Here is a 27,446-nt window from a genome sequence, read left to right as displayed (position 1 = left end):
ATGATCTAATCTCATAAGTGTGTCACGAGTTATACAATCATCCGTTCAGTTATGATTGAACTTCATGTCCCATAGTTCCGTGTTGTCTGTAGCTGTCCCTGAGCTACTACTTCCTCCTGCCTTGCGCAAGCTCACATCGTTGTAGAATGCGGATTTCGAAGCTAATAAGAATAGCTAGCCAGTAAGCTAAAAACAAGCTTCTTCTTGTTAGGCTTTAAACTGGAAAAATGTCTAAAACACACTCGCAGCCCCCGTCATCTTCGGCGGCGACGGCTACCGGGGGACCCTCTTCGTCCTCCTCGTCTTCGCCCGCAGGGGGCTCGACATCTCCCGCAACCGTGTTGAACGTACAGCCCGAGAAACCTCAACATTACACGTACGTAGCTAGTTAGCAGGATTAGCTAGCTAAGTGTACACAACCTCACGTGTAGTCGCATATACCAAACTGTAGCTAAGTTGTATTTTTTTTTAAAATGGTGTGCGATAAATGTGATATTGTTTTAAATAACTGAACCATGCCTGTTCAGCGATAATGTGTTTATTAACCGGAGCGGGTCTCGATAAAGAGGCCTAACGTTACTCACTAACTCTGGGCATTACTTAAAACGTTAAAAGCTCCAGCTCTGTGTTTTTAATATGTGCCACTGCTACAAATACATAATGTTTATGTTAGCTAACTATAATACAAGTCTTGTAGGGGAAGAGGTTTGTCACAGCAACAGAGAATAGGATAGGCTTAGACATATGGGGAGCACTGGAGGTATAATTACTATAAATAGGGATATAAAGTGTACTGTAAATAAATATAAACACACTCTTGGTTGTGTTAATTCAGTGAGAGTCAGTAACCCTGTCCACACTTTCCCTTTGCTTCCCTCTCTCCCAGATATCTGAAGGAGTTCAGGACTGAGCAGTGCCCCCTGTTCGTACAGCACAAATGTACACAACACAGGCCTTTTTCCTGTTTTCACTGGCACTTCTTGAACCAGCGGCGACGCAGACCCATCCGCAGACGGGACGGGACGTTCAACTACAGCCCAGATGTTTATTGTACCAAATATGATGAGGGAACAGGAACCTGCCCTGATGGAGATGAGTGAGTGTGGCTGAGATTTCAGTGATGCGTTTCACATCATGTTCATGTTGATTATCGTGGGTCCCTCAGTAGACCAACACTTTTAACATCAACAGTGTCGGACTTCTGTAAAAGGGGAAGTGTTGTTGTTGCTTTTGCACTGAATTGCACAACTCACCACACTGTATCTGGGAAGGTGGTTGTGGCGACTGTATAAAGTACACACTTTCACTTTGTGGACTGAAGTAAACAACAGTGGAAATAATTATGTGGCCTTCTGTTGTGGGGGGTTTGTCTCCGTCTCATCTCTAACATTTGTAAACATTTCACATTTAAATCCTGAGCTGCTCAGGTGAGCCACCAGACTGTGAAGGATATTGCATGACAAAGGGTCTTTTTTTGAGTCAAGTAGTGATTGAATTGTAAGTCTGGTTCAACACCTTGGAAGAGAAGTGTCTGATGCATAATCTCCACAGTGTGCATTAGCACCTGAACACAGCCATTCTTCCACTCTGTGGGTCTGTTCTCTGCTGAGCCGTTCTGCTCTTTATGACATTCACAGACAAAGAGGATGTAAATGTAAATGTAAACGATGGAAGTTGATTGAGGGTCTAATTAGGACGTCTCTGATACATGCTAACAGCTACTGAAGAGAAGTCTGAAGTCATAGTTACATCTGCCCTTTATATTTGATTAATTATCATAGTCATTGGACAGATAATTAATTTTGTATCTAATTAATTGTTCCAGCTGCTTAAATGAACTGATGTCTCTCTTTTCTCTGTGTTATATAATTATAAATAGAATGTATTTAGGTTTTGGAGTTAATCAAACAACACAAGCATTCTTGGGCTCAGAGAAGTTGTGCAGTTGTTGCAGTATGTAGTGTTTAAACATCTGTATCTCTTCCTGTGTGTTCCAGATGCCCGTTTCTACATCGGACAGCAGGCGACACAGAGCGCAGATACCACCTCCGCTACTATAAGACGGGATCATGTATCCACGAAACCGATGCAAAAGGCCACTGCAGCAAAAACGGCTCCCACTGTGCCTTTGCACACGGATCACATGACCTGCGCAGCCCTGTCTATGATATCAGGTGCCCAGAAGAACGGAACCTGCATGAACCCGAATGTTTTGTGTATCTGTACTTTAGTCATTTACAGAGTCTCTTTACACTGTGAATCTTACAGAGAGGTGCAGGTGATGGAGTCTCAGGGAGGCTCGGGGTCCTCAGAGGGGGGCGGAGGAGACGGGCAGTCAGGACAGGCAGCGAGCACCGCCCTCATAGAGAAGATCCTGAGTGAGGAGCCACGCTGGCAAGGTCAGTCCTACAGCGCGTTACACTGTGGCTAATCTCACCCTGTGTCATGGTAATGATATAGTTAGTGCTGTGTCTCGTGTTGTTCTGTCTGTTTTCCTTTGGTTGTGATCATGTTTCCTTTATGTTCTAACTCTTTAGATAACAACTACGTGCTGTCCCACTACAAGACAGAGCTCTGTAAGAAACCACCTCGTCTGTGCCGCCAAGGTTACGCCTGTCCGTATTACCACAACAGCAAAGACAGGAGGCGCAGCCCGCACAAGCACAAATACAGGTCTCCTGTCACACCGTGTAAAGATAATGGTGTAGGTTTTGCTCGGCTGTAGCTGCATTTAAGAAAACTGTGACTTGTTCCTGTTGCTACAGAGCGCTGCCGTGTCCAGCTGTGAAACAGAGCGAGGAGTGGGGAGACCCCAGTAAATGTGAGGGAGCAGAGGGATGTCAGTACTGTCACACAAGAACAGAACAACAGTTCCACCCTGAGGTTTGTCTGTTTAAACAGATATCATATACAGGCTCGAGCAGACGTCACAGGAGGCGAATAATGAGACGTGTTTGTTGTTCTGTCACAGATTTATAAATCCACTAAGTGTAATGACATGCAGCAGTGTGGCAGCTGTCCCAGAGGGCCCTTCTGTGCCTTTGCTCATGTTGAAAGTAAGTTTCCACAACACGTCTCTGAGCAACAACAGTATCATCACTCAGTTTGTCATTTAAATCACACTTTATTTTTCAAACCTCCTCAGAGCCCTTTGTATCTGAGGAACCATCGTTCCCCACCCCCAGCTCCCCTCCACCCCCCAGACCTCCAGACCCTCTCCCTGCCCAGGAGGCCTCTTCAAGCCCCAGCGGACACAACGTGGGCCCGGGATCGGGGTCTATCTCTGACCCCTTTTCCCCGTCCGCAGGGTCATCATGTATAGCAGAGCAGGGGCTGCTGGGTAGTGTTCTGTCCTTGTGTGAGGATGTGAGCGGAGGAGCTGAGCCTCTGTCTCCATGGGCAGGAGAAGGAGGGTATGGCAGGGCACCTGGATTTGAGAGGGAGGACCAGGTGAGGAGGACAGAAATGGAAAAGGGGAACATGGAGGTTAAATCTGCTCTTACTACAGAAAGGCTGGTCCTGTTTGTTGATCCGTCATCAGTCTTCTCTGTTTGTGGTTTCAGGCAAAGCAAAGGAGTTTCGCTCTAGAGCAACGCAACAGAGAATTTGCATCAGCACAAAGCAAACAGGTACAATTACAACCTTAACCTGTTCACAGTCTGAAACGTGTGTCATCATAAAACCAACCACACTCTGTCTGTGTCAGGACTTGTTGGTGTTTTTGCCGGTGGGCAGCCCTCTGAGTCTGTCGTCCAGCATCCCCTCCAGTCTCGCCGCCACCCCACCTAGCCCCGCCCCTCTCGGACCCCCGGGGTCAGGCGTCACCTCAGGCATGAACGCCAACGCCCTGCCCTTTTACCCCACCAGCGAGACTGTGGAGTCAGTCGTTGGTAAGTCAGGGCAAACAACGTTTTTAACTCACGCTGTGGAAAAGAACAGTACATCTGACAGATGTGGTTCTGTTTGTGTCGCAGAGTCGGCTCTGGATGATCTTGACCTGAATGATTTTGGTGTGTCGGCGCTGGAGAGGAGGTTGGAGAGCAGCTCTGCTCTGCCCAGTGTGGGAGTGATGCTGGGTATCTCAAAGACAGAAACTCACAGAACTGCATAGAAATTAAATATGAACACATGAACGCTCTGGCAGTGAACACACATTAAACTGACTCATATTTATTTGTCTGTGTGTGTTTGCAGGAGGGAGCCAGCTTCAGAGCTCTGCTCCTGTCAACATCCCAGGATCTTTTAGCAGCTCTGCTCCTTTTAGCTCCCCGTCACCATCTCCTCCAATCAGACCGCACGCATCACCATTCTTCTCCGCTCACCTGTCACAACCCGGCCAATCAGAGAGCACCTTCTTAGGGCCATCTCACAGCTCTTTAGGTTTGTGGACTTCGATTCCAAGAAATCCAGCGGTGCAGTGAGGGACAACGTGATTTTGGTGATATTTATTCTTGTCTTCGCAGGTCTGAACGGTATGAGCACGAACATCTGGGAGCACTTTCCATCAGGCCAGGGTTCTCCTGGTACACCCCCCACTCTGTTGCCCTCGGGCCCCTGTGCAGAGACCGCCAGGCTCAAACAGGAGCTGGAGGAAGCTCACAGGGGTCTGAAGCAGTGGGGCCACAGCTGGAGACACACAGCTCAGGTAGGTAGGTAGTGGGGCATGTGTGCATGCATGGAGAGTGCTCACAGGGACACCGGTATCCTGGTTATGTGTTTGCACATGCATTCTAGTTTTAGAAACCAGGATACTGTAATGATAAATCACCAGTGTAAAGGCCAGATATGATATGATGAGAGATGCTAACCTGGTTTGTGTTTACATCAATACGTCTTGTATTCCCTGCTCGTCTCCTGTAGTCGTGGGCTGCTCTGAAGGCCGACGCAGAGGAGTCACGTGCTCACGCAGCTCGATTAGCCATGGAGGCCGAAAGAGCCAGGCAGGCTGAGGAGGAGGCACAGAGGCAGGTCACTCTCCTGCAGGAGGCGCTGGAGAGCTTAAGGAGCGGAGACAACCCCCATCTAGCGCTGCACCAACTCCAGCTACTACACAGACTGCCCCTGGAGTCAGTCCTCAGTTTGCAGGCTCAGCTCTGTAGCTGCTTACACGCTGTGGAGCAGGTACGAGCAAAACCAAACCTTCTTATATACTCGTAAACAGAAGATATTTTTTAATAAGCCAGTCACTACTTAGTGAAATAGTTATGACGTGATCATTTGATGACTTTGTGGATATTTTAATTGTCTGTGTAATCAATCATCACAAACGCCCATTACAAGTTCCCACAGGACAAAGCGTTGCCCTTACGAGATGCGTCGTTCACAACACAAATCACAACACTCACCGTCCTTCAGCCTCAGAGCTCTAAACACTTTCCTCTGTTCGTCCAGGTGGTGTACAGGAAGCAGAGACAGTGTTGCGTGACGTGTGGAGAGCCAGGCTCAGTGTCTCTGCCCTGTGGTCACGGACTTCAGTGTGAGAGCTGCTCCTCCTCCACAGAGTGCCCGCTCTGCCCCGAACAGAACCTGGAGCAGCAGCTGTCTTGACCTCACGGCCCAGTCGGACCACCGCAGACCACAGACCGGTCAGTCCTGATTCCACAGATACCAGCCTTGGATCCCAGCCGCCGTTCAGCATCACGTCGAGGTTGTTTTGTAAAGCGGCGACAACACAAGCACTGATCTGGTTTTGTACTTTAAAGATGACGTTTACTGATGAATGACCGGCTTAGTGAGAGCGCTGGTCACTAAGTGAAAGCTCTTAATGTGGAATTTAGAATTAACAATTTCTCCAGTGTTACCCGTGGAACACAGTACATTTTACTAGTTATCGCTCTTGACCAGCAACACTGTTCTTCACCCCTGTTCTCTGTTAAAGTAAAGACCTGAATTATCAAACACACAGCAGCTCACCCTGAACACAGTTACTCATGATAATCCACCGCTGAGAGCATTTTCTGTCTGAGTACACCCACTAACTGTATGTGCTATATATGGAGGCAGTATAGCAGTACTTTGTGTACACAGACATGAATGTAGAGCTGCAGCGTCCTCTCGGCTGAGGTATATCTGAGTTGGGCGCTGTGGCCTGGTTATATCACACAGGTTCACTCCAGGTCAGGGTGTTTTTCTCTGGGAGAATAACTGTAACTGTCTAAATGGATGGAGGACACGACAGATTTCTCAGATGTTTATTTCAGGGTGACGCGCCGTCTTAACAACATCAACAGGTCTGACTGAAAACACTTAAAGGGCATATTTAGTTTCTCCAGACAATAATCCTACAGCCAAAAGGGGGCCATCATACCAGTCTGCTGGTAGCGCTTATCTAGATTATATTGAATTATTTCATTTTGATTTTTTTAATTAATTAATAATAGTTTTTTTTAGCAAAAGAAATTTAAAATTGTCAATTACTGTTGAATAATGACAGAAAATATTTAAAAAGTTAGTGATATTTGTTTAAATTCCAACAGATGGCCTCTGTTAAAGCACTCAGGTTTTCTCTAATGTTCTTCTGCATAAACTGGAAGAGGAAAGCATGTTAACACAATCAAGGCAAATGTACTCAGTCAACGTGTTTAGTCTTTGAAATTACATCATTTTAATTTTTACTTAAATGCTTCTCATGTTAACTCAAACATACACATTCTTTTTTTTTTGTTAAAACTGTCTCTTTTCTTATGTGTAAAATCAACGTGTGACAGATTTCTCTGCCAAACTTTTTACATTTGTAGTCATCTTTGACATTTCACAGTGTGTCAAATGTAGTCTAATATATATATATTATATATATACACATAGTTAAGTGATGTCATACTTATCTCTTGCACTGATTAGACAAAGCATCAGGAAGCAGACAGATATGTAAAGGTGTGGTTTAAAAGCAGGCGTGAACATGTTCATGATCACTGTGATGGTCTCTGGTAATAACCCGTGCTCAGCATACTGTCCACACACAACTCATCCAACGCCAGTGTTTCCCTCTGAGTGGATTGTTCTTTGTTTTTTGGTACAGATCATTAAAACAAATTGTATATTTTTGGAGGAAGAACTTGTCTCTGTTGGTTTGTTACTGATGAATCCCTTCCTGCGACTGCTTCTCTCTCTGTCGTCGCTTTTTAACGAAGGCCTGAGCCTCCCGTTCTCCTTTCCTGGACTCCAGCAGCCTCAGGATGCTGTCCTCTGGAAACACAAAGAAACAAATCGTTTATCAGAGAAGTGCCACACAGCTGGGACCAAACAGTATTTCACTGGTCTGAGCCCGGTGAAGAGGTCGTACCATTGGGTTTAGGATGCATCAGAGGCAGGCGGATCTGAGCAGGGGCGCTGTCCGGCTGCGAGCTGAGTCCATCTCCTTCCCTTCCTCCACCAACTCCCGGTATGGACTTGAGTCCCAGGAAGGCCTCGCCTTCAAAGTCGTCCGGCCTCAAGGTGTCGTGGTCCAGAACGGTCACCACCAGGCAGGCCCCCAGAGCCTGGCACTGCTCCAGAGAAACCAGACTAGATGTAGAGGAGAGGAGAGGAGGAGTCAACGACATCCTGAGAGGCTGCAGGCTGAAAACTGAGATTACTGACGAATGCCACGACTCACAATTCAAAGGCCTCGTCAAAAAGTGGATTGAGGTCGCAGTTTTTGATCTGAGTGCAGCGAGTCTCTACCTCGGGAAAGATGTGGTTTGGCTCCAGACACAGCTGCACGAATGGATCACTGAAACCTGGACAGAAGCACGAGGTCGTCAGGAAAAGCTCACACAGTTTGTGTGATGTATCTCTGTGGCTGTGATGGTCTTACCAGTTGGAGTCCATCGGTAAGAGGTTGACTGCGTTCAACACCTCGACTCTGAGCCTCTGGTCTGACCTCCTGTACGATGTGAGGAGGGTGACGGCGCCGTATTTCTCTCCGCTGTACACGTGCTGTCGTGTAGACAGGAGAAACAGAGTGTTGGAACAAATGGACTGACATGAGTGAATGTACAGCAGCTGTCCGTCCGTCCATCTGTACCTGCTCCTTTATTTTCCGATCAAGGAACTTCTGCACGAGCTCCTGGCTGCTCAGAGAGTTGTGAGTCAGGTGAGCTTTCAGAGTCTGGACACAGGAGAGAAGTTTCACTTTAAATTGTGTGTTTTTATTCCACTTTTTTTGTTTTGAAGGTGAAGAAACAACAAATCTGACACGATTCAAAGAAGCGATGACTTTCCCTCAGCGTTTTCTCACCTTGTACTCATCAGAGTGAAGTGTCTTCAGAGGGAGTCCGTTCCCCTCTGCATGGAAACACTGCTCTAAACACTGAAATACACCAACAACAACAACAAAATCTAACATTAAACCACGTCTAGGTGCAGGAATTCATCAAATAAACAAGAGTTAAGAGTCTACAGTCATGCTAGCTGCTCACAGCTGAGCTGAACTGAGCACCTGCTTTCTGCTCTGGTAGACGAGTGACCAACCTGCAGCGTATACAGCAGTCTCTGGCAGAAGACCATGAGCCCTTCTTGTTGTGGATGCTGAGTAGCCACCTGGTAGAGGATCTTCACCGAGTTATTCCACAGAGGAGTCAGGAGACTGGACATAGGAGGAAAACAAACCAACACATCAGAACTACACAATGAAAGACAAGAATCAAGACGATAAAAGCTCGTACCTGTTGAAGTTCTCCTGAACCAGGTTTTCATTCATGTACTGCAGCTCCTGCTCCAGGTAGCGCATCAGAGGGGCTGCAGCCTGAAACAGAGAGGAGGCTGGACGTCAGGCAAACACCGCAGGCGTCAGTGTGTGTGTGTGTTAAACTGGCAGCGACTGTCACTTACATCCTCTGTGGACTTGGAGGGAATCCGCCGCCTCGTTGACATGCTCCTGACATGAGTCTCAATGTCTGTATTCAGCTTCAGAGACACACACAGGTTTTTCAGTACACAGATTTTTTTCAAAAGCGACATCTAGACAATCACCTGTTTCCATCCTTTGTTTTGAATCACACCTTTTTTCCCAGAGTGTCTAAAGCAGAGCGGATCTCTCGGCTGAGGATGCTCTGGGCTTGCTGAAGCTGCGATGGCAGCGTGTTGTGGAACTGGCTTTCCCCGATGACGTTTTGGGTCCGATCCCGAAGCCCCGCCCAGTTCAGCTGTGTAGGAAGTTTGGTCAGGACGGACCTCAGGTGCTCCAGGTCGTTCACGACCACACACAGCTGCAGAGAGACGGGAGGCGTGAGGTTCCTGTGTGTTACGGAGCATTAGAGGTATTTCTGGTGAAGTGTGTGTTTACCATGTTTATGGCGCTGCCGTGGTCCGAGTTCTCCGACAGCACCCTGACCCTCTCCTTCAGGATGTGACAGTAGTTCACCACAATCTTACACACATCCTGAAAACACACGGAGAGTTAACCACCAGTCATTCCCACGTCCAGGTGATCTCACCTGCACAGCATCCGTCACTGTACCTCGGTGAGTTTGACCATGAGCATGAAGGCCTCCTCAGGGTCGGGCCAGGACAGCTGCTCCCACAGCTGGCAGATAGGCTGGATACACGCCACCAGGTCCACAGCTGAGGAGCTGTGTTTGATTGGCACTGAACCGACCTGCAGCGGCTGGAGCTGAGAGGACGCACACAAACAGAATGATGAAATGTCCTCCATTGATGATAGTAAAGCATCAAGTTCAAGCGTTACCTGGTCCACCTGCACGGCCCTCTCCACCCTGTCCTGAGTTTTGCTGAAGGCCTGGTTGAGCCAGTAAGGCAGAGCCTCTCTGAAGCCCTCGTGGAAATTTGTCAGCTCCAGTAATCCCCTGAAACAACACACACACTCCTGACCTTCTGCTCTTTACACTTTCATGTATTATTACTTTATATTCCCTCTGAAATCATGTGGTGTGAGTGTGATGACCTCTGACCTCTTCTGTAAGAAAGCCTTGTCTTTGTGGATGGCCTGCAGGCTCAGGTAAACGGGGAACAGGTTGTTGGCCAGAGGCTGCTCCATCTGACCCTCCACCAGCGATAAGGTTTCTCTCACTTCGTTTGCCAGCTGCAGAGGAGAGGAAGTGTGATGAGAGGAGACGGGTGCATCATGTTTGTCAGGAAAAGTCAAACCGCTCCACCGATCACTCACCAAAGAGTCAAACCTCTGGTAGACGACAGTGAACACATCCACCTGCACAGCACTGAACGACGAGGAAAAGACACATTATCACAAGAGAACAAAACGTTCCTGATGCACTGTCAGCTTTCAACTTTCTTTTCCTGCTTTTTCTTTGAATTAGTTCTGTAGTTAGTACCTGACGAACACCCTGTTCCACACGTCCTTGTTGTGTTTAATGTCCTCCTGCACCTCCCCAATCAACCTGGAGAGGGCGCTCACGATCTCTGACAGGTCCTGTGTGTCAGCACGGTGCAGAAACAACACGACATGAGTGCTGAGAAATAAAATGAAGATGCCGTGAAAGCGTCAGATCTGAGAACAGAGTCATGACGTGTTTACCTTTGTCATCGGCTGATGTAAACCCTTTTTGTTGGAGAACCACTCCTGTGTACCTGTCTGAGGTTAGAACTGTATCATAAGTAATTAGGACTTCTTATATGAACACAGTATGAGATGATACATGTGATTACTGACCTGTATGGCGTCGCTGACCTCATCGTGCAACTCAAACTGAGCTGGGTTCAGTTTCTGAAACGCCTGAGTCTTACAGATCTGGACCAAGATTCTGCAAAAAATAAGCACATTCATGTATCGCAGCCATGTCAGGAGGTAAACTAACACGTATAACTCTGTGTACCTGAGCAGTGTGTGCAGTTTGGGAGTAGCACTGGAGGTCGGGGGGAAGATGTCTCTGTATTTGGCCACAAGACACAGTCCGTACTGCAGGAAACCATGAAGAGAGTCTCCAAGTTCCTGTTTCTGTTAAGACAACGCAACACCTTTCTCAACACTCATCTCGGCCGAGATATCAACTCCTGGTTTCAGTTTTTAAAATATATATTAGCACAAGAAGCAGGGGAAGTCTGGCAGGAAAGACAAGAACAGACAGGAACACGACCGACCGTCACATGATGGAAAATCATCTTTTTAAATGAGTGTGATATTGATAAGATCATGGTTAGGCTGTAGAACGCAGTGGAGGAAGTGTCAAGATCCTTCACTTACAGATCAGCACCACAGCGACAAGACACTTTACAAAATAAAATAAGAAGTTTAAAGGAGCAGAAGATGGAAATACAGATGCAGTGAGCTGAGTATTCAGACCTGCTGGTGGGGCAGCTGCTGCTGATGCCAGTGGTACTCTATACTGGTGAGCTGCTGGAACAGCACGGACGAGTCCACCTCCAGGCTCTGGTACAGCTTACTGTACGCTACCCACTTCCTGTCAGGGTTACACACACACACACACACACACACACATGCTGTATGTTCCTGCCTAATCACTGTAAAGTCTGCTCGATATTAACACGGTGCTTACGCCAGGTCCTGAAGAAAAGGAGAGAGGTCGTTCTGCGTCGCGTAAAACTCCAGCAGAGTCTGAGCCTCGCCACACAGCTCGCCTTTCCACGGAGCAGAGCTCTGAGAGAGACCAGGCGAGACGGTGATGAAGAAAGAAAGTCAAATTTAAACGGGGATTTTAGGGATGAGAGTGAGCTCGTTCTTTACCTGCTGCTTGGAGATGTAAGCCTGAACAAACTGCTGCAGAATCCCACAGTAGTTGATGTAGGCGCTTCGACCAGCGCTCAGCGTCCCGTCTCTCTGTCCGTCACACAACACACATTTGACTTTTAACAGATGTTTTCATGCATAAATGTTACCTCTATCCAAAATCCACAAACTGTTTTTTTTTTACCGCTTTATGGATGAACTTGAGGTTCAGGTGGCACTGGCCGCGGTCAGGATACGTCTCTGTTCTGGGCTCCAGATTGTACCAGTTGTCTTCAGTACAGTGGAGATCCTGCAGGTAGATGATACAGACGAGTGTTAGACTGGACAGACAGTGAAGAGTGAAGTAAAGAAGCAGATATCAAACGAGAACATTTGCTACCTGGAGTTTTAGGATGACGTTTCCCAGAAAGTCGTCCGTGCCTTTCTCCTTTTTGGCCTCTTTGATCATCCTGAACAGGAGCAGTCAGAAACTCAGCAGCTGTGTTTGGTTAAACTGATTGTGTGTGAGTCACAGAGGGAGTGTGATACCTTCTTAAACTGTTCAAGTTGGTTTTGATCTCCTCCAGTTTCTGAGTGAGCGACACGTCTTCGTCCTTATCCCTGAGACAGAGGAGAGGCGAGGTGAAGGTGACGAATGAGATTATTTTACAGCAGGAAAAGTGAAGCCGTGTGTGTTTTTCTCACCACATCTCCACGTGGAAGCTGGCACCGGCGACGTCTCCAAACTCTCTGAAAAAGTTTTAAAATGGTAAGTGTTGTAAATTTCAGTCTGACTGATCTGAGATGAAGGTGAATGCAGACTCACAGAACGAAGGTTTGGTTCCAGATGGGGTTCAGGGTCTGTTTCTTTATGTCTGTCTGGTAAATCTTGTCGCCGGACGCAGCGTCCTTTACGACTGATTTACAGGGTTTGGCTCTGGACCGGCGTGTGCGGTTCTCCTCTTCATCCTCCAGTATGGTCAGCAGGCAGTACGGGTCACTAAAACCTGTGGAGTATCGTCACATTTAACTTCACTTTATTTCCAGAGTCCAGAGATGGAAAGAGACTGCTCCACAGGAAAAATCAAACGACTGACAGGAAGTGAAAGTGAGGGATGGGATGCCCTCAGGAGAACAGAAAGTCACCTAAACACAACACGAGTGTAGAGGAGTACAGTCAAGGTAGTGAAACACCACAAGTACTAAAGAGTCACTTTCAAAATATCTGAAGAACCAGTTTACTCTCTCAAATCTCCTTCAAAATTAAACTGCAAAAAAGAATCAACTCATGAAAAACATCTAAATTATGACTAAAGTTAAAATGATATTCCAGCTTTGTGCAGGAGAATAAATCCTAACTGATGCCATTTAGGTGAACTAATATCGTCATGCATGACTGCAAACTTCAACAGGCTGAAATGTTCACAGGGGCTATGCTAATATGCTGACGCTTAGCATGCTAGTTTGGCATGTTAGCATAAATAGTATGGTGGCTGATGGTAATGTTTGTTTTAGCTTTGCAGGTGCAAAAATATTAGATGAAAGAAAATGCTGCGACATGAAAAGTCAGGTGATGGTCATGAGTGTCTGAAATAAGTTTTAATGGCAATATGATCATCAACATGGTTTTGGTAGTGGATGAAAAGTCAGGGGAGTCACCAGGATACATCATCTGGAAACCAAGAACGTCATTTACAGCAGTCCACCACGTTGAGATATTTCAACGTGGAGAAACGTTTGAGCTCCTGATGGATCACCAAAATCATCAGGATGTTTCCTCAGGGGACCATGAATAAATGTGTGGTCTGCAGGATTAAAACTCACCGCTGACATCTTTTCCCAGGATTCCCTTTGCTTCCTTCACAGTGGCCATCAGGCAGTAAACTGGGGGCTGAAAGAATCAGACAGTTATTTGCAGTGAATGCGTCAAACATGCAGATGGAAAGTTCAGGTTCTTGGTGCTATAAATAGATATTAGGGGTCTCTCAGCATTCGCTGGAAACAACATACTGACTTCCTTTTCTCACCTCTGTGCTCTGCACTTTCTCCATCAGACTGTCGTGCTCTTCCTCTGTCATACCGAAAGCCTGGTAGATGGGACAGATCAGCCTGTAACCAGTCATACACCAACCAGTCAACAGAACCATAGGTGTTATATGTGTGTGGGGTTTACCTCCTTGATGTACTGGTGGAGCTGGTTATCTGTGAAGACCTCAGCTGACGACGGTTTTCCCATCTTATGAGCGATGGTGTATAACAGCTCCTTATACAGAGGCTTCAGCTTTAAACAGAAATAAACAGAGTGAGACCGTGTTTGGAAAAAATAACATTTAATGTGACGTACAGCACATGAATGATGATACCTCCTGTTCCTTGTGTCTTCGTGCTTTCTCCTCTGGGTTCTCATCTTCTTTAAAATCCTACATGTGACAAGAAATTCAGTTTATTCATGAGTCTGTGGTTCATTCATGTGGTAGATGAAGTAAGTTAAATTCGTAAGTTACCCTCCTGTCTCGCAATTTCCTCGTCAGCCCCAGTTTGCGCACATGGCCGGGTGAAAACTGACAAGACAACAAAGAAATAAATAAAACAGGAGAAAACATTTATTACAAACTGGATGTATTGTTCCAGTTTCTAAACAGCCACTGGTTTCCATTTGTTTCCATTACTACTGGACAGATTGCCATGAAATATTGTGGAAATATCTTTCCACAGATAATCATGGTTCCCAGATGTTGAACTCTAATAATTGTCCTGATCTCCTGACTTTTCCTTTAGAGACACCATGAGGTCGACATCTGAGGTTTTGTTCTAAAAAACTGTGCGCCTGACATACTGTGTCATAATAAGGTCAAAGATTTAATTGAATTTAAACTAACTCCCATCAGCCTCTGCTTTGTGTAAAGTACTACACATACCTGCTAAATGTTTGCATGCTAAGCCCACACAGAGCCACCTGCAAAGCTAATGGAAACCAACAGCTCAGTGTTAAGTGTTTAAAACAAGAAGCTAAAACGTGCACTGGTTTGGTGAAACTGATGGTGTAGCTGATGTGTTTTACCTGTCTGAGTCTCGTTAACCCAGGTTCCTGGAAAACAGAGGATAAATGTGTTTATAGTTAAACACAGGGGATTTAAATGAAATAAAACATTTCACAGACAGATTTTATAAACATAGAGGGACCTTATCATCTGCAGAAGACTAGCATTACCAAGCTCAAGAAACATTTGTGTTTTTGATTTCAGATAAGGCCTGCCTCTGTAAGAGACTTCCTCTATTACTGATCATGAAACTGACTTGGACGCAACAGTGAGGTAACAACCCACTCAATATTCAGACCAGGAAAATCATCTGAAGGGAAATCACTAGGAACCCATCCTAAATATAACTATGCAAATAAACTTGTACCCAGCTACAACACACACACACATACCTGCAGCGGTTTTCATGTGTGTGTGCATAAAAAAGCAAACTGTGTGTGTGTACGGTGTGCTCAGCTAACCTTACAGATAGCAGAAGTGTCATTGATGCTTCATTCTGCATCATCTCATCCAACCAAACATTCAAAACAATTATGATTCACAGTCACAGTATTTTGAAATAGCCACTGACTCAGTATTTGGGTGCGATTGTTAACGCTGTTGTAACTCAGCTGACAGTGTTAGGGGTTGGGGAAAGGAAGGAAATAATTTGAAAAAACTTTAAGACAAACTGTGTGAAAACGATTAAAACAAAACTTTAAGAAACAGAGCGTCTTTTAAAATGAAAGTAAAGATATTTGACAGCATCATCAGTTTGGTTATCACCCCGCAGGCAAGTAAACGTGGTGGTTAGAAACTAACAGAGAGCCAGAATTCAACAAGTACTGAAACACATGTCGATATGTGTAAGTGCTCTGTGGTCCATACCTGTTCAGGTGTTTGCAGTAGTTTGTCTCCCATGCTGGTGGGCTCACTTTGACGCGACACAATGATGCTAATGTCTGACAACCAGGCTCCTGCCTGTTAAGCTGGTGTGCGCTGTGTGTGTGTGAGATAGGGAAGCTGCGTGTGTGGTGTGTGTGTGTGTGTGTGTGTGTTTCGATGAACTATCGCACAGCCGGAAGTCATCACTTCCTGTAGAAGGTGGTAACGTCAATAACTGTGACTTATGAGTTTTTCTTTTCATATAGTGCCCTGCATTTGTGTCAAAAATAACACATGCACACACACAGTCAAACCCACACACACACACACACACACACACACGCACACACACACACACGCGCGCAAAACACAAATCCAAACTCTGCATCTCCTCTCTGTCTCCTGCTTGTAATTATAGTTAAGGGTTTTCATGCCACGTTGTTGCACAGGTCCACTGTTATTATTTCACTGTTGGTATTATTACAGTGGATCCCATAATAATAAGCTAAATGCACTGAGCAGGTCTCACATGTCCCATGATTTAACTTCAGCTGAGTGAGATAATGAAACTGGCTGTAACTAGAGACGATCCACAGCAAGTCAATCTGTGGTTTGTGTATTATTTGCTCTACCTGTTTCATCAGGCTCACAGGTTTATTTGTGAATTAATGTCTGCTATTACTCCAAAAGGTATTTACAGACATGTTTGCACATCTATCTTTATATATGACTCTAACTATACAACCATTGTTTGAAGCTTTTACGTGTCTTAAAAAAGGTGGATGCTAACGAGTGTCTAAATGAGACTACAGAGGTTGTCGGGGACGTTAACATGAAAACCCATCTACTCACCAGTCCACCTTTACAGCCTCGTTGTGTTTCTACTCACGCTCTTTCAAACTCTCACTAACTTTCTAAGAAGAAAGGCTTTTGGAGAAGAGCTCAGAGCTAAATGAAATGACCAGTTGGAAGCTTAATGGTGGAGATGTTGACGCCATGTGACCGTGGTGTAGTTGGTTTATAGCCTAACATTAGCTGTTTACTTCTGGAAGGTTGGATTGAGGCTTCAAAAAACATCAAAGTGGGGTTCATTTGTAAAGATTATCTTGCTAAACAAAAAAGTATCACATACAGTTGTTGATCATGGAGCTATTTTCTGTAATAATCCAAAAACCAATGGAAGATCCCATTGACTTGATGCTAACTTCCTGGTTGGCCTAAAAAATACATCATCCCTGCTAAATATAAGTAGGAAAATCAATTAATCTTTATGGGAAAATTACAATATAAAGAAAGCATTTTATTTCACAGCTTATTTGGAGTATTATTTTCATCATCCATTATAAATGAATAAATTGTTTCACTGTTTATAGTTTTTGAAACACAGAGAGAAGCTGAAACCAGTGTATTTTCTAACCTAAAAAATGGATGAATTTCATGTCGACTGATTTGTCAACTGATAACCTCTGCTCTAATTTTCAGTCGGATGTTACACAGTGTTAGTCACAATCACACATATTATGCACAGATATGTGTGGGCCTGAAGTCATGAGGCCTGCACACTAAATAACCTATCCTCAGTTCAAAACATGTTCATTTAGATTTTCTGACAATTGAAATGTGCAGATATGATGTCACTGCCCGACGGCTTTTTACTTCCCTACATGTAAATTGTAGTTTTTGGCATTAAGAATACTTACATCACATCCTGCGTATTAGCACATGGGAGAAGTAACTACATTTGACCCAACTATTCGAGCTAAATATAACAGTTACACAACTTTGTATAATCTACTGTACCTTCTTCATGGTATTTGTGTGTTTGTGTGTGTCAGAGAGAGACAGAGAGAGGCTCAGACGGACAAAGACCTCCACTATTGTTTGCCAGCCCACACCATGAATTTGCATCTTGTTGCTCCTTTCACAAGAATGTGGGTACTTGTGCAACCTGACCGCTCTCCTTGAGTCATTCTGAGAAGCGCTGCTCCTTACTGTAAGAGGCACAGGTCATACTGAGAATGTACAAGAAATCATAGACTGTTATCATCCTGCCTTGTTCGCACAATACCGCAACAAAAGCTATTGAACTTATTTGTCTAGCAATTCCCCGGCCCTTGAATTGACAGGGTAAGGCCAAGAGGCCACCATGCAGTGAGAATTTACTAAATTTCAACATAAATCTAAGTAGAAATAGATGCATTTACACACACACATGCACTATATACATTTCTGTAATTAGAAATATAAGAATACAGATGCATATACAGATTACAAGGATACATTTCAGGTAATATTTTAGGCCAGACTTATATACACGCCATGCAAATTAATATGGTGCAATTTTGCCTTTCTTTTCCATGAATAAGGAATAGAACACATATGCACATAAAACATAATGTCAGTACAAATAAAATATGTCAATGAAAACCAGAAAAAACGGTCACTGCTTTTATAAATAACATTACAATGCCATAGTCAATCCGCTGTTATTGTTATTTATTATTATTATTATTTATTAATTTATTTATGTATTTATTTATTTATTTCTCAATAATCGATATCTTCTTTTTGTAATTATCATTTATCTGTCTCATTTTTTATGCGTGACGTCACTTTGTGGGCGTTCCCCACGCATGGCGGAAGGGCAGGTGCAACAGCAAACCCAGCAGCGACATCACAACAACCGTTATCAGCGCGCCGCGCGGTGGGGAAGGCTCTACCGAGGCTGCAGACAGGCCCCGCCGATACGTGAAGAAAACTCAACCTTTAGTCTTTCTGTTCCCGGAGAGTCCGGAGGGCCGTCGACATGACTCTGAACCAGAACCACTCGGAGTGCGGCGGAGTTATCATCAACAACAGTGAGAGGTAACCGTTAGCGGTTGTGACGCGCTAGCTTAGCCGTTACCGTTGACCAGACTCCTGACAAGTTTCACACACTCTCTCGAGGGGGAGAACGTCACTGTAAAGTCACGTAAAATTAAAGACGATTTAAATGCGTCGTTGTCGGTTGATGGAGATACTTTACATGGCCGGAGCACTCGCAAATGCGACATTTCTACGGCACAAAGCTGTTAGCCAACCAACACTACCTTTATTTAATTATAACGACAACTTTTAGCATCTGTTAGCTTATTTATCACACAATTTCACAGTGTTAGAAACACGGTGTGGTGGCGGTAGCGAGCAGTCATTGTACTTGACGTTTTATTTCAACATAGTCTTTTATGGTATGTCATATAAAAGCCGAATTGAGGAGTGGCTCCTAATCAATTAAAGACGCCATCAAATTTACTCTTAAACATTAGCTGTGAAGCAGGGCTGCAATGATTATTTCGACGCCATGTTTCTCAAAGGAATTTTGGCGTCGCATCTTTCGGAACCGGGTCTGGAACTCGCAGCCCAAACATGGCCTTCAACCTGTTATATCACCACTGCAGTCAACCGTGGCAGACGACACATGTCATTACATAAATATTTACTTGTTTAAAACGTTACATTCAGTCACTTATATCGAGAGTGTGTCATTTAATCGTGTTGTAACAGTAACTTAGCATTTATTGCAGTACTGTGCTGCTGCATTGCTCAGTCTTCACCGTCTGCACGCTGGCCTGCTCTGGGGTAAAAAGGTTTGTTTTGTTTTGTCACATCCAGACCAAGTCACTGCAGTTTACGTTAATTAATAGCATTGGTAGATTCTTCTAGAACCTGCTGGAGCCTAATAATAAACCCATTACAGCTAACCCAGACCCAGTTGTAAGCTCTGTTACTAGATATCATGTAAGCCTAATCCTTTTACCAGAGCACTGTTTACTGAGAGCAGGTGATGGGCCATGTTTAGTGGCTGGACAGTTGCACAATAACCTAATGATCTCATTTTCAAGATTATAAAAGTGTGATGTAATAGAAATGACATCTTACTTTTCCTCATGATAAAAATTCTTGTTATATCCTGTGTTGTTGTGTCTATTTCTGTCACCAGTGTGTTGATGAACTATGATAACGTGGAGCTGGTTTTCTGCGATGCGGACAGCCTGCCTGAACCCTTCAGGAAGAGCAAGAAGGGCAGCGTCTACCTGACTCCGTACAGGGTGAGAGACGAGACCCAGATGTCTTATTCTTTATTTAGCCACAACAACCTGAAGTGTGAGAGGTTAGCAGGGGAAAGTTGAGCCTGCGTCTTGAATTCGAATGAGTTCTGAGATGATGTTTCCCCCTCAGGTGATCTTTCTGGCTAAAGGCCGGGATGCGCTGCAGTCTTTCATGATGCCTTTCTACCTGATGAAGGGCTGTGAGGTGAAGCAGCCTGTACTGGGAGCCAATTACATCAAGGGCACTGTCAACGCAGAGCCTGGAGGTATGTGCATGAACATGTGGCTTTCTGTGGCTGTGAATTTGTTCAGTGCACGGTGAATTCCTGACTGTATTATTCCACTCACAGGTGGCTGGGAGGGCAGTGCTACTTTCAAGTTTGTCTTCGCTGCTGGAGGAGCCATAGAGTTTGGCCAGCACATGCTGCAGGTTGCAGCTCAGGGTACGATGACAAACTACTGCTAAGAATATCAGATACTTCCTGTTAAAGTGCCGACATTCTGTCTGGATTTCCTTCTGTTTGTTTCTTCCTCTTACGTCTGCTCTCAGCGTCCAGAGGCCAGCCAGTGACTCCTGGCTTTGGTGGATGCCCCTACATGGCCAACGGAGCCTACGCTTACCCTCCTCCCCCTGCTAATGGGATGTACCCGTCTGGACCTCCACCTGGCTATTCCTACCCCAACCCTCCTCCTCCAGGTAGGAGCTGTGATAAAGAGTGTAGCTCTTTGTGTTCACAGCAGCCCCCTCTCATCTGCATCTCTATGTTCCTGCTGCCCAGGTGGATTCTACCCCAGCCCTCCAGCGTTTGATGCCTCTGCGGGTTACGTACCTCCGCCTCCATATTCTGCTCCGCTGGGTCAGCAGCCACCACATGACCCCGACCTCCCCTCCTCAGCAGCAGGTGAGTGTCTCCGGCAGAGAGGCTCGGACTGATTTGAAGTAGCTCCAGGTGTTAATGCACTGATCAGGCTGAAGAAGGAAGAAAATAGGAAAAGAAAAATAAAGATGTCTCTGAGTTATTTAGGAATCTCACCTTGAGTGATGAATACTTTTTAGCTGTTGGAATCATTTTTATTTTTAAAAGAACTCACCTGTATTCATGGAGCAGTGCTTCAGCTTGGTAACATCAGGCAGTAATTTAATAAACATTTATTGTTTTTTCCCTTCAAATCCAAGTTAAGAGTTAATAGAAAATAATAAAGGTCACTTTAGTGTTTATTTTACACCTTTAACGTGTTGTTTACATCAGTTTGGTTGTTGATGAGGGTGAAACCTCAGTCTTGACCTAGAAAAGAAGATTTACCAAATAAATTGTAAATCAGCAGCTTTTTGAGGCGTGGGAGGAGTGTGTTTCAACCACATCTCATGGTTGAGACTTCATTATTATTTCTGTATTAGCTGTATATTTCTGTCCTCCACACTGTAACAGTTTATTTGTTGAACCACAGAATAGCAGCTCTGTTCGTCAGTCAGCCGATGCTGCCTCCTCTGCTGATCGCTCAGCTCCCTCGCTCTCAGCTCTCATTTTGCCTACGTTCCCTCTTCCTGTCTTATTACACCACCCATGGCGCTTCAGGCTTGATTAGCTCCAGTTATCTCATGAATCCCAGGGATTAATAGTAAGACTATGTTTAATTAACACCCCCTCCCTTTTCCCTCCCCTCTCTCGCTCTCTGTCTCTCTCCCAGCGGAGGCCAAAGCAGCTGAAGCAGCAGCGAGTGCCAGCTGTGCCACGCTGCCTCCTACACATGTGTACCTGCCACAGGTACGCTACCCTCAAGTGAAGGACCTGCATCTAAGATGTATTTGCTGCCTTCTTGTCCAAAACTACATTGAAATAATGGAGAGAAGTGTGTTTTATTTAGATGAAATTAAACATGACTCTGTAGTACTGAAGTCTCCTCTCTCCACAGGACAAGCCTCCTCCATACTCCCCTCCAGAGGACAAGAAGAACCAGTAGACCTGCTTGATCTCAGCCTCATTCCTCTCTCTCCTCCTGGATCACCCTGTTTCTCATTCCATTAACTGGGCATCGAGAACGCCAGACTTTCTTTAACCTTACCCCCTCGTCCTCGTCCCTGTAGTCTCCTCCTAACTCATCCCTTTTGGTCTCACCCTTCTCTCATTCCATAACTTTCCCACCTCAGCCTAAACCTTTTACATTCCTTTTAATAATTCATAAATGATACTGAGCGTCACTCTCCTCAGAAGCACCTTTACTTGATGGAAGTTAGAAGTATTAGTAACACTCTGTGAGACCAGAAGACGTTTGTTCAGGCCAAAGTTGGGTCAGGATTTTTGTGGCTTTTTTCAATGTAGTTGAGGAAAACTTTATAACCTGACAAGCTGTTTTAGCATTTATCGCCTTGCAAGTGTCCCAAGAATCAAACCGCCACCCTAAACTTTAGATTCAGCTACGCTGTGAAGCTCACCTTTGACTTTCTATGCGGTCTATTTAACCAGACTTGATCTAATGATGTGAATTACTTTGCGAACCTGTCAGAGCCAGCTGAATGCAGTCTTTTATTTTTCTATCATTTGTGTGTACAGGCTTTTAATATGTAGACTTTTAAAATGAGATATTTTCTCAAGAACACTAACCTAGAGGAAAAACTAGCTTTTGTAAAGAGAGCAGCTCGCACGGTGGCCTGGTCTGCTTTGACATGTTTCAGTGGTCGAGCGGACCACGAAGATTACAGCAGCGCCGAGCCCCGGCAGTGAATCCTGATCCTGGATTAGAGCAGAGAGAGTGAGGGCCAGGAGCTGGGGGGGGGGCGTACTGCCAGAAGGGATTATCTTTATAATGAGCAGAGCAGTCGCCCAATGATGTCACTTCCTGTTTTGTCATGCCTCCAAACCTTCCTGAAAACACACGGTCAGACTCGCCGCCAGTCTGCGTCACCTTCCATTCTTCTAAGACACATTTTCAGCATCGTAACAGGACCATCAGAGGATCTCTCCGTGTTTCTACTTCATGTGGTTGTGATCTTAACTCTCCAGTTTGAGGTCAGTGTTTGAATCTGATCTGAGCACCTCAGTATCTGAGCCTCTACTCTTCCTTCCTCTATGGTCACTAATCTATATACTGTATCTGTGGCACATCCGTGGCTGATTATTTGCACTTTTCAGAATATGCTATGCATCGGGCTCCTGTTTGCTCTGTCATGGCTGTGTGTATAATACAACAATAAAAAGCTCTGTATTTATTTCAAACTAATTTATTGAATAATTAATGTAAAATGGCTCAAGTAAGAAAACAAAGCATGATCTCGACTAATGCATGTATGCATTGGATTGGATTTTATTAAATGATCTTGATTCATGTGGAACAGAACCGTCTTTGTCTTTAATTCTACACTGGATATTGCTGTATCACATGTTGATGGGTATTCCACAGTATAGTGCATTAGCATACTCAACATATTCCAGAGTCAGGAGGGGGTAATGTTTTATGTTGTTAGGCCAAAAACAGCCTGGAGATGTGCTTCTTCCCTTCGCAGTCAGAGTCAGTAGTCCAACCTGTGCAAATCCACAGCAGTTTCCCAAAGACTGGTGCGTGATGTCCTGAGCCTGGAGTACCTCAACGATTCAAAAAGTCACAGCTAGGCTTTCTAAGTGCTCATGATTTAAAAAAACAAACAAAAATCTGAAGGCCGAAGCCGATTAAAACCGTCTGTAGAGTACAGCAGAATCCATCACAACACTGTTAGCGTCACAGGTTTGAGACAGAACAGGCGGGGCGGTTTTCTTTGTGCACTCATGCTAAGATCCCAACATGATACAGCCGTCTATTCTCAGTTCTGTATTCTCAGTAGTAATGTACAAGCCACAGCTTTCTGCTTTCACTTACATCAGTTATAGTACATTAGAAGGGATTGTTCTCTATACCCTGCAGTGGCTTATTGTCCTGAACGCACCACATTATGAATCAGGAGAATCCAGGCGAGGTTTGTGCACATGATCATAATTTCTGTGCTTGCACTTGATTAAAAACTCCTAAATTATGCATGACCAAGAGAAGTGCCAGATTTGCAGACAGCTCGGGCGTTTTATGCTTAATTCAAACGGCTCTTCTCTCAGTTATTTTGCTGCTATGACTCTTCTATGTGTGCATATACTGTGTGTCCCAGGAAAAGTTTGATCGATCTCCATCTCCACGTCAGAGGAACCAACAGTGGATGGAATTCAGTTTGATGTGTATTTCAGAATGAGCTGTTTGCCTCTGTTCCCAACCACCTGTAATAAATCCACATTCCCTCACTGTGGAACAAGGAAGTTCAATTTTGTGTAGTCAAAGTACAAGAATCTGACACAATGAGTTGAGGAGGCAGACATCTATCTACGTCTATCTATACTAAGGTTGAAGATTAGTTCATATATACTATGAAATCAGAAACAAACCAGAATGGAGTAGTGCAGTCTTTGAACTAGAACCTTTAGAGTTTGTGATCATTTTCTCAGCTATGTCGTCGTCATGTTAGGTGCTGTGAATAAGTCAAAGCCAAGTGCCGGTTTTTAGGGGGAGAGTCCATCACAGTCAGCTCTGCTTAAAACAACGTAGGAAGGCAGTCATTGTAAAAAGAGAAAAAAACATTTAAAAACCTCCTAAATGGTTACGTGATGGTGCTTCTCATCGCTGAGCTCCCTTCTTCTTCAGATGTCAGTTCATGTGGAGCAGAGGGTGATGCTGACCCCCTCTCCTATCCAGCAGGCGGGGAACAGCTCCTGGGTGAAGGCACAGTGGAAGGCGTGGAGCCTGGTCTGCCCGTCTCCGTAGTAGGTGAGCGTCCCGGCCTCGTAGTCCAGCAGCATGCCGATGCGACTGTGCTGGGAGTGGCCGGCCAGGGTCTCCCGCCGGCCGTTGTGCCAGGCGCTGAGCTGGTGCTCGTCCAGCTGCAGGCTCCAGGACAGCTCGTTCATACCCACCATGCACCGCTTCCCCTTCTCCTTCCTGGGGATGGCCTCGTAGGTTACCTGGTGGAGGGGAGATTGAAAACCTAATGACATTCCCATCTGCCTCAGCCGCACTTTGAATTTAGACGGTCTTAGTGAACATTACACCACTTTCCACTCCTTTAATGATCCACTGAGTGTGTTTACCCCGAGGTAGGCCCAGGGCTTGGACACCTCCAGCTCCCAGTAGTGCTGTCCGTGGGTGAAGCCCTGAAAGCAGAGCACCTGCCAGGTGTGATCGAAGCGGGCTTCGTGAGCTGGGACGAGGCGCGGCCCGGAGGTCAGGTGCTCCGCCCGCCGGTTCTCCTGGGACAGAAACAGGTGCCCGTTGGCCGTACGTGGGTCAAAGGTCAGAGAGCATCGGTCTGCAACGACACAGAGGGAGGAACTGATATCAACCAAGTCAGAAGATACTCAGAGAGTCTTCGTGTCTTTTCCATGTGAAGAGCCAGAGAACAGGGTGAATAAATGACTTACAAGCGCTGAGGCCCTCCTTCCCACCGGGGTGGCACGGAGCAGCAGGACTGGGAACCACAGCCAGGACAGGCCTCTTATCCTGAGGAGAACCTGAAGACGAGTGACACACATGAGAACACAGATCCAGGCCTGAAGGATAAACTGTGGGTAAATCAAGTCACTCCTGAAGGCAGGTTACCGTCTTTGTCCTGACCCACAGCCGTGTTCACGGCTTTCTCCAGGTCCTCAGACACCAGCTTGGAGACCCGGGACAGAACATCTGTGACGCTGTTTAGTCTGTCCTGAAGGTTGGGAGTTACATCTGTGGGGATCTCCTTAAAACGTGGAACTTCTATGAGCATCGATTCCTGTGAAGAGAAGATGATTTAGATGCTGCATTGTGTGGTGGAGGGATTTTGGCTGGATCAGATGTTAGACGATCCAATACATTTAAACAAAGGCTAATGATGGTGCGTCTGCTGCCATCTAGCAGCAGAGAGCTTGCTGAAACCCTCACTGTTGGGTGTGGTCGGTTAAAACCTCAGTCCTCACCCACAGCGACCTGTGCCACACTGTTATTTACTAAATCTCTGTCGTGAGCCACCGACAACACTCAGAGCTACAGTCTGACAGTGGAGATTCAGCTCAACTACAGCCATATTAAAGCATGTATGAAGTCAGCAGCTCAGACCTTGATGAGCTCTGTATCAGAGAGGTTGTGCAGAGCTGCGATCTGCTCCTGGCTCTCTCGGAGTCTCTGGGAGTGCTCCTCGAGTTCAGCTAGCCGCGCCTCCGCCTCAGCGATGGCAGCCTCTTTCTGCTCGTCGATGAACAGCTCCGTGGCCTCCTGCTTCTCAGCCAGGATCTTCATCAGGGTGGAGAACTTGACACTGGCCCAGGCTGAAGTCTGCTGAAGAGTCACCTGTTGGAGGAAAACACTGCATTACACCTCCGCTCTGCGGCGCCTGGGAACAACAAAAACAAGCGTTGTGTGGATGCAAGGAGGATAATCGATGGCTTTTACTGCTGGAAAAACACCTGCTTCATTTTCAGTTTCATTTGACCTCAGTCAAAAATGGCAAAGAAGTAAAGAAGGAGGTCTCTGTGAGATAATAAAGTATAACCAGAGTCACCTCAGCTGTGCATTTAAACCCTCTCTTTGGCCTTTCAGGAGCCTTTGGACTATTTTTCACATAATAACAGGTTTATTTCTGGAGTTTACCTTTGCTTGATTGATATTCTCAGCCAAGTCGTTTATACTTTTCTGCGTTTCTTCGATGAGTTTCCCCACCTCTTTGCTCTTCCTCTCCAGCAGCAGCTGTAAAGAAAACATCAGACAATCACACCACCTCTGACGCTGGAGGAAAGCGCACAGTGTTATGACTGGGCTGACTGGCTGAGCAGCAGCAGCGGCATTATGTTACTGTACCTCTTGATTTTCCCTTTCTGCCTCCAACAACACCTTCTCGTGTGCCGCGCACTCGGAGATGCCACACTCGCAGCACACAGACATTTTGTCCTGCCTGCAGTAATAAACCAGAGGCTTTTTATGGCGCTCACACAGCAGCATGGCTCTCGGCCCTTCGCTTCCCCTCATGAGCGACTCTCTACAGGAGGGGCCGCTGCTGTTTGCCGCCTCAGTCAGGACCGACAGGGACACGTTACGCTTGAGGATGGGCCTGGTGTCAAACTTCTCGCTGCAGATGGGACACTGAGGTCCAAAATCAGCCTGTCTCTTGGTGTCCCAGTGAGCGGTGATGCACTTTTGACAGAAGGTGTGCCCACAGGGGATAGTCACAGGGATCTTGAAACGATCCAAGCATATGGCGCAGGTCAGGTTTAAATTCTGGGAGTCCATCTCTGAGGAAAGACCAGACATCTCTGTGGAAAAAAAGAGGAACAATATGATGTGTCAGTGCTGAAACCCATCAGAATAACACATCCACAACACACAGTGACAGCACTGCTGCTTAGCCTCCCTCTATTCAGGTGTTTGAGTCACATTTCAAACCTTTTTAATAGAAAAAAATACATTAATTTACTGTATCCCTGTTGTGAGACTGAGCCACAGAAAAAGCACCAATACAAGGCTGTGACCAGATATAACGTTAGCTTCCACTCTTTAACTTAGCCAGGTGGGGGGGTGGGGGGGGCTAACGTTAGCGATTCAAGTCAGTTCACGTTAGCTAGGTCCCCTGAGGACAAATAACGGTCAAAATTCTAACGCGGTCTAAAGATTTAACTGTAAATAAGACACATTTCCACAGTCGCCAACCGGATACAACAGAAAAACAACAGAATATTATTTTCTTACCACTTCAACAGACACATCGCAGCATCTGACTGTGAACACTGGATAGCGTCAGATGAAGCTTCCTTGATGACGCCATACGTAATAATGACGCCTTCAAGTGCTGTC

General features: G+C 45.6%; 4 protein-coding genes across 5 annotated transcripts; 2 read left to right on the top strand and 2 right to left on the bottom strand.

Moving 5' to 3' along the window:
• The first annotated feature begins 18 nt into the window (after nt 1–18).
• On the top strand, nt 19–7,054 carry unk (unk zinc finger). Of its 2 annotated transcripts, XM_018660190.2 has the most exons (15): nt 19–376; nt 887–1,096; nt 1,998–2,174; nt 2,269–2,399; nt 2,538–2,673; nt 2,766–2,883; nt 2,972–3,056; nt 3,146–3,450; nt 3,564–3,629; nt 3,707–3,890; nt 3,975–4,076; nt 4,195–4,380; nt 4,464–4,645; nt 4,861–5,121; nt 5,392–7,054. In XM_018660190.2, exons 1-15 carry the CDS (start codon nt 228–230, stop codon nt 5,545–5,547), a joined length of 2,448 nt encoding a protein of 815 aa, XP_018515706.1. In that variant the 5' UTR covers nt 19–227; the 3' UTR covers nt 5,548–7,054. The 2 variants fall into 2 exon arrangements, with proteins under 2 accessions (XP_018515706.1, XP_018515707.1); XM_018660191.2 differs by lacking the exon at nt 5,392–7,054 and having other exon boundaries at nt 4,464–4,649; nt 4,861–5,090.
• On the bottom strand, nt 6,566–15,693 carry unc13d (unc-13 homolog D (C. elegans)). Its single transcript, XM_018660188.2, has 34 exons — nt 15,532–15,693; nt 14,685–14,711; nt 14,128–14,184; nt 13,987–14,043; nt 13,797–13,904; nt 13,651–13,710; nt 13,448–13,514; nt 12,450–12,630; nt 12,329–12,373; nt 12,173–12,244; nt 12,024–12,093; nt 11,829–11,933; nt 11,642–11,734; nt 11,454–11,554; nt 11,240–11,357; nt 10,773–10,894; nt 10,610–10,700; nt 10,475–10,531; nt 10,272–10,369; nt 10,106–10,157; nt 9,891–10,021; nt 9,668–9,785; nt 9,440–9,592; nt 9,266–9,361; nt 8,982–9,188; nt 8,812–8,886; nt 8,646–8,725; nt 8,452–8,566; nt 8,219–8,290; nt 8,006–8,089; nt 7,798–7,917; nt 7,595–7,719; nt 7,283–7,503; nt 6,566–7,185 (listed from the first exon to the last, which is right to left on the bottom strand). Exons 1-34 carry the CDS (start codon nt 15,562–15,564, stop codon nt 7,073–7,075), a joined length of 3,324 nt encoding a protein of 1,107 aa, XP_018515704.1. The 5' UTR covers nt 15,565–15,693; the 3' UTR covers nt 6,566–7,072.
• Nucleotides 15,694–18,147: 2,454 nt separating this feature from the next.
• wbp2 (WW domain binding protein 2) lies at nt 18,148–22,952 on the top strand. Its single transcript, XM_018660396.2, has 8 exons — nt 18,148–18,393; nt 19,508–19,616; nt 19,747–19,882; nt 19,967–20,059; nt 20,167–20,313; nt 20,396–20,518; nt 21,306–21,382; nt 21,531–22,952. Exons 1-8 carry the CDS (start codon nt 18,335–18,337, stop codon nt 21,576–21,578), a joined length of 792 nt encoding a protein of 263 aa, XP_018515912.1. The 5' UTR covers nt 18,148–18,334; the 3' UTR covers nt 21,579–22,952.
• trim65 (tripartite motif containing 65) lies at nt 22,888–27,425 on the bottom strand. The gene is made up of 8 exons (XM_018660395.2): nt 27,342–27,425; nt 26,457–26,908; nt 26,250–26,345; nt 25,719–25,949; nt 25,227–25,395; nt 25,049–25,138; nt 24,719–24,936; nt 22,888–24,592 (listed from the first exon to the last, which is right to left on the bottom strand). Exons 2-8 carry the CDS (start codon nt 26,904–26,906, stop codon nt 24,284–24,286), a joined length of 1,563 nt encoding a protein of 520 aa, XP_018515911.1. The 5' UTR covers nt 26,907–26,908; nt 27,342–27,425; the 3' UTR covers nt 22,888–24,283.
• Between the last annotated feature and the right edge of the window lie 21 nt (nt 27,426–27,446).

This window comes from Lates calcarifer, linkage group LG8 (assembly GCF_001640805.2).
Source record: "Lates calcarifer isolate ASB-BC8 linkage group LG8, TLL_Latcal_v3, whole genome shotgun sequence".
Classification (NCBI taxonomy): Eukaryota; Metazoa; Chordata; class Actinopteri; family Centropomidae; genus Lates; species Lates calcarifer.
The sequence above is the reverse complement of the archived record's forward strand: the minus strand, read 5'-3'. Positions and strand labels throughout refer to the sequence as shown.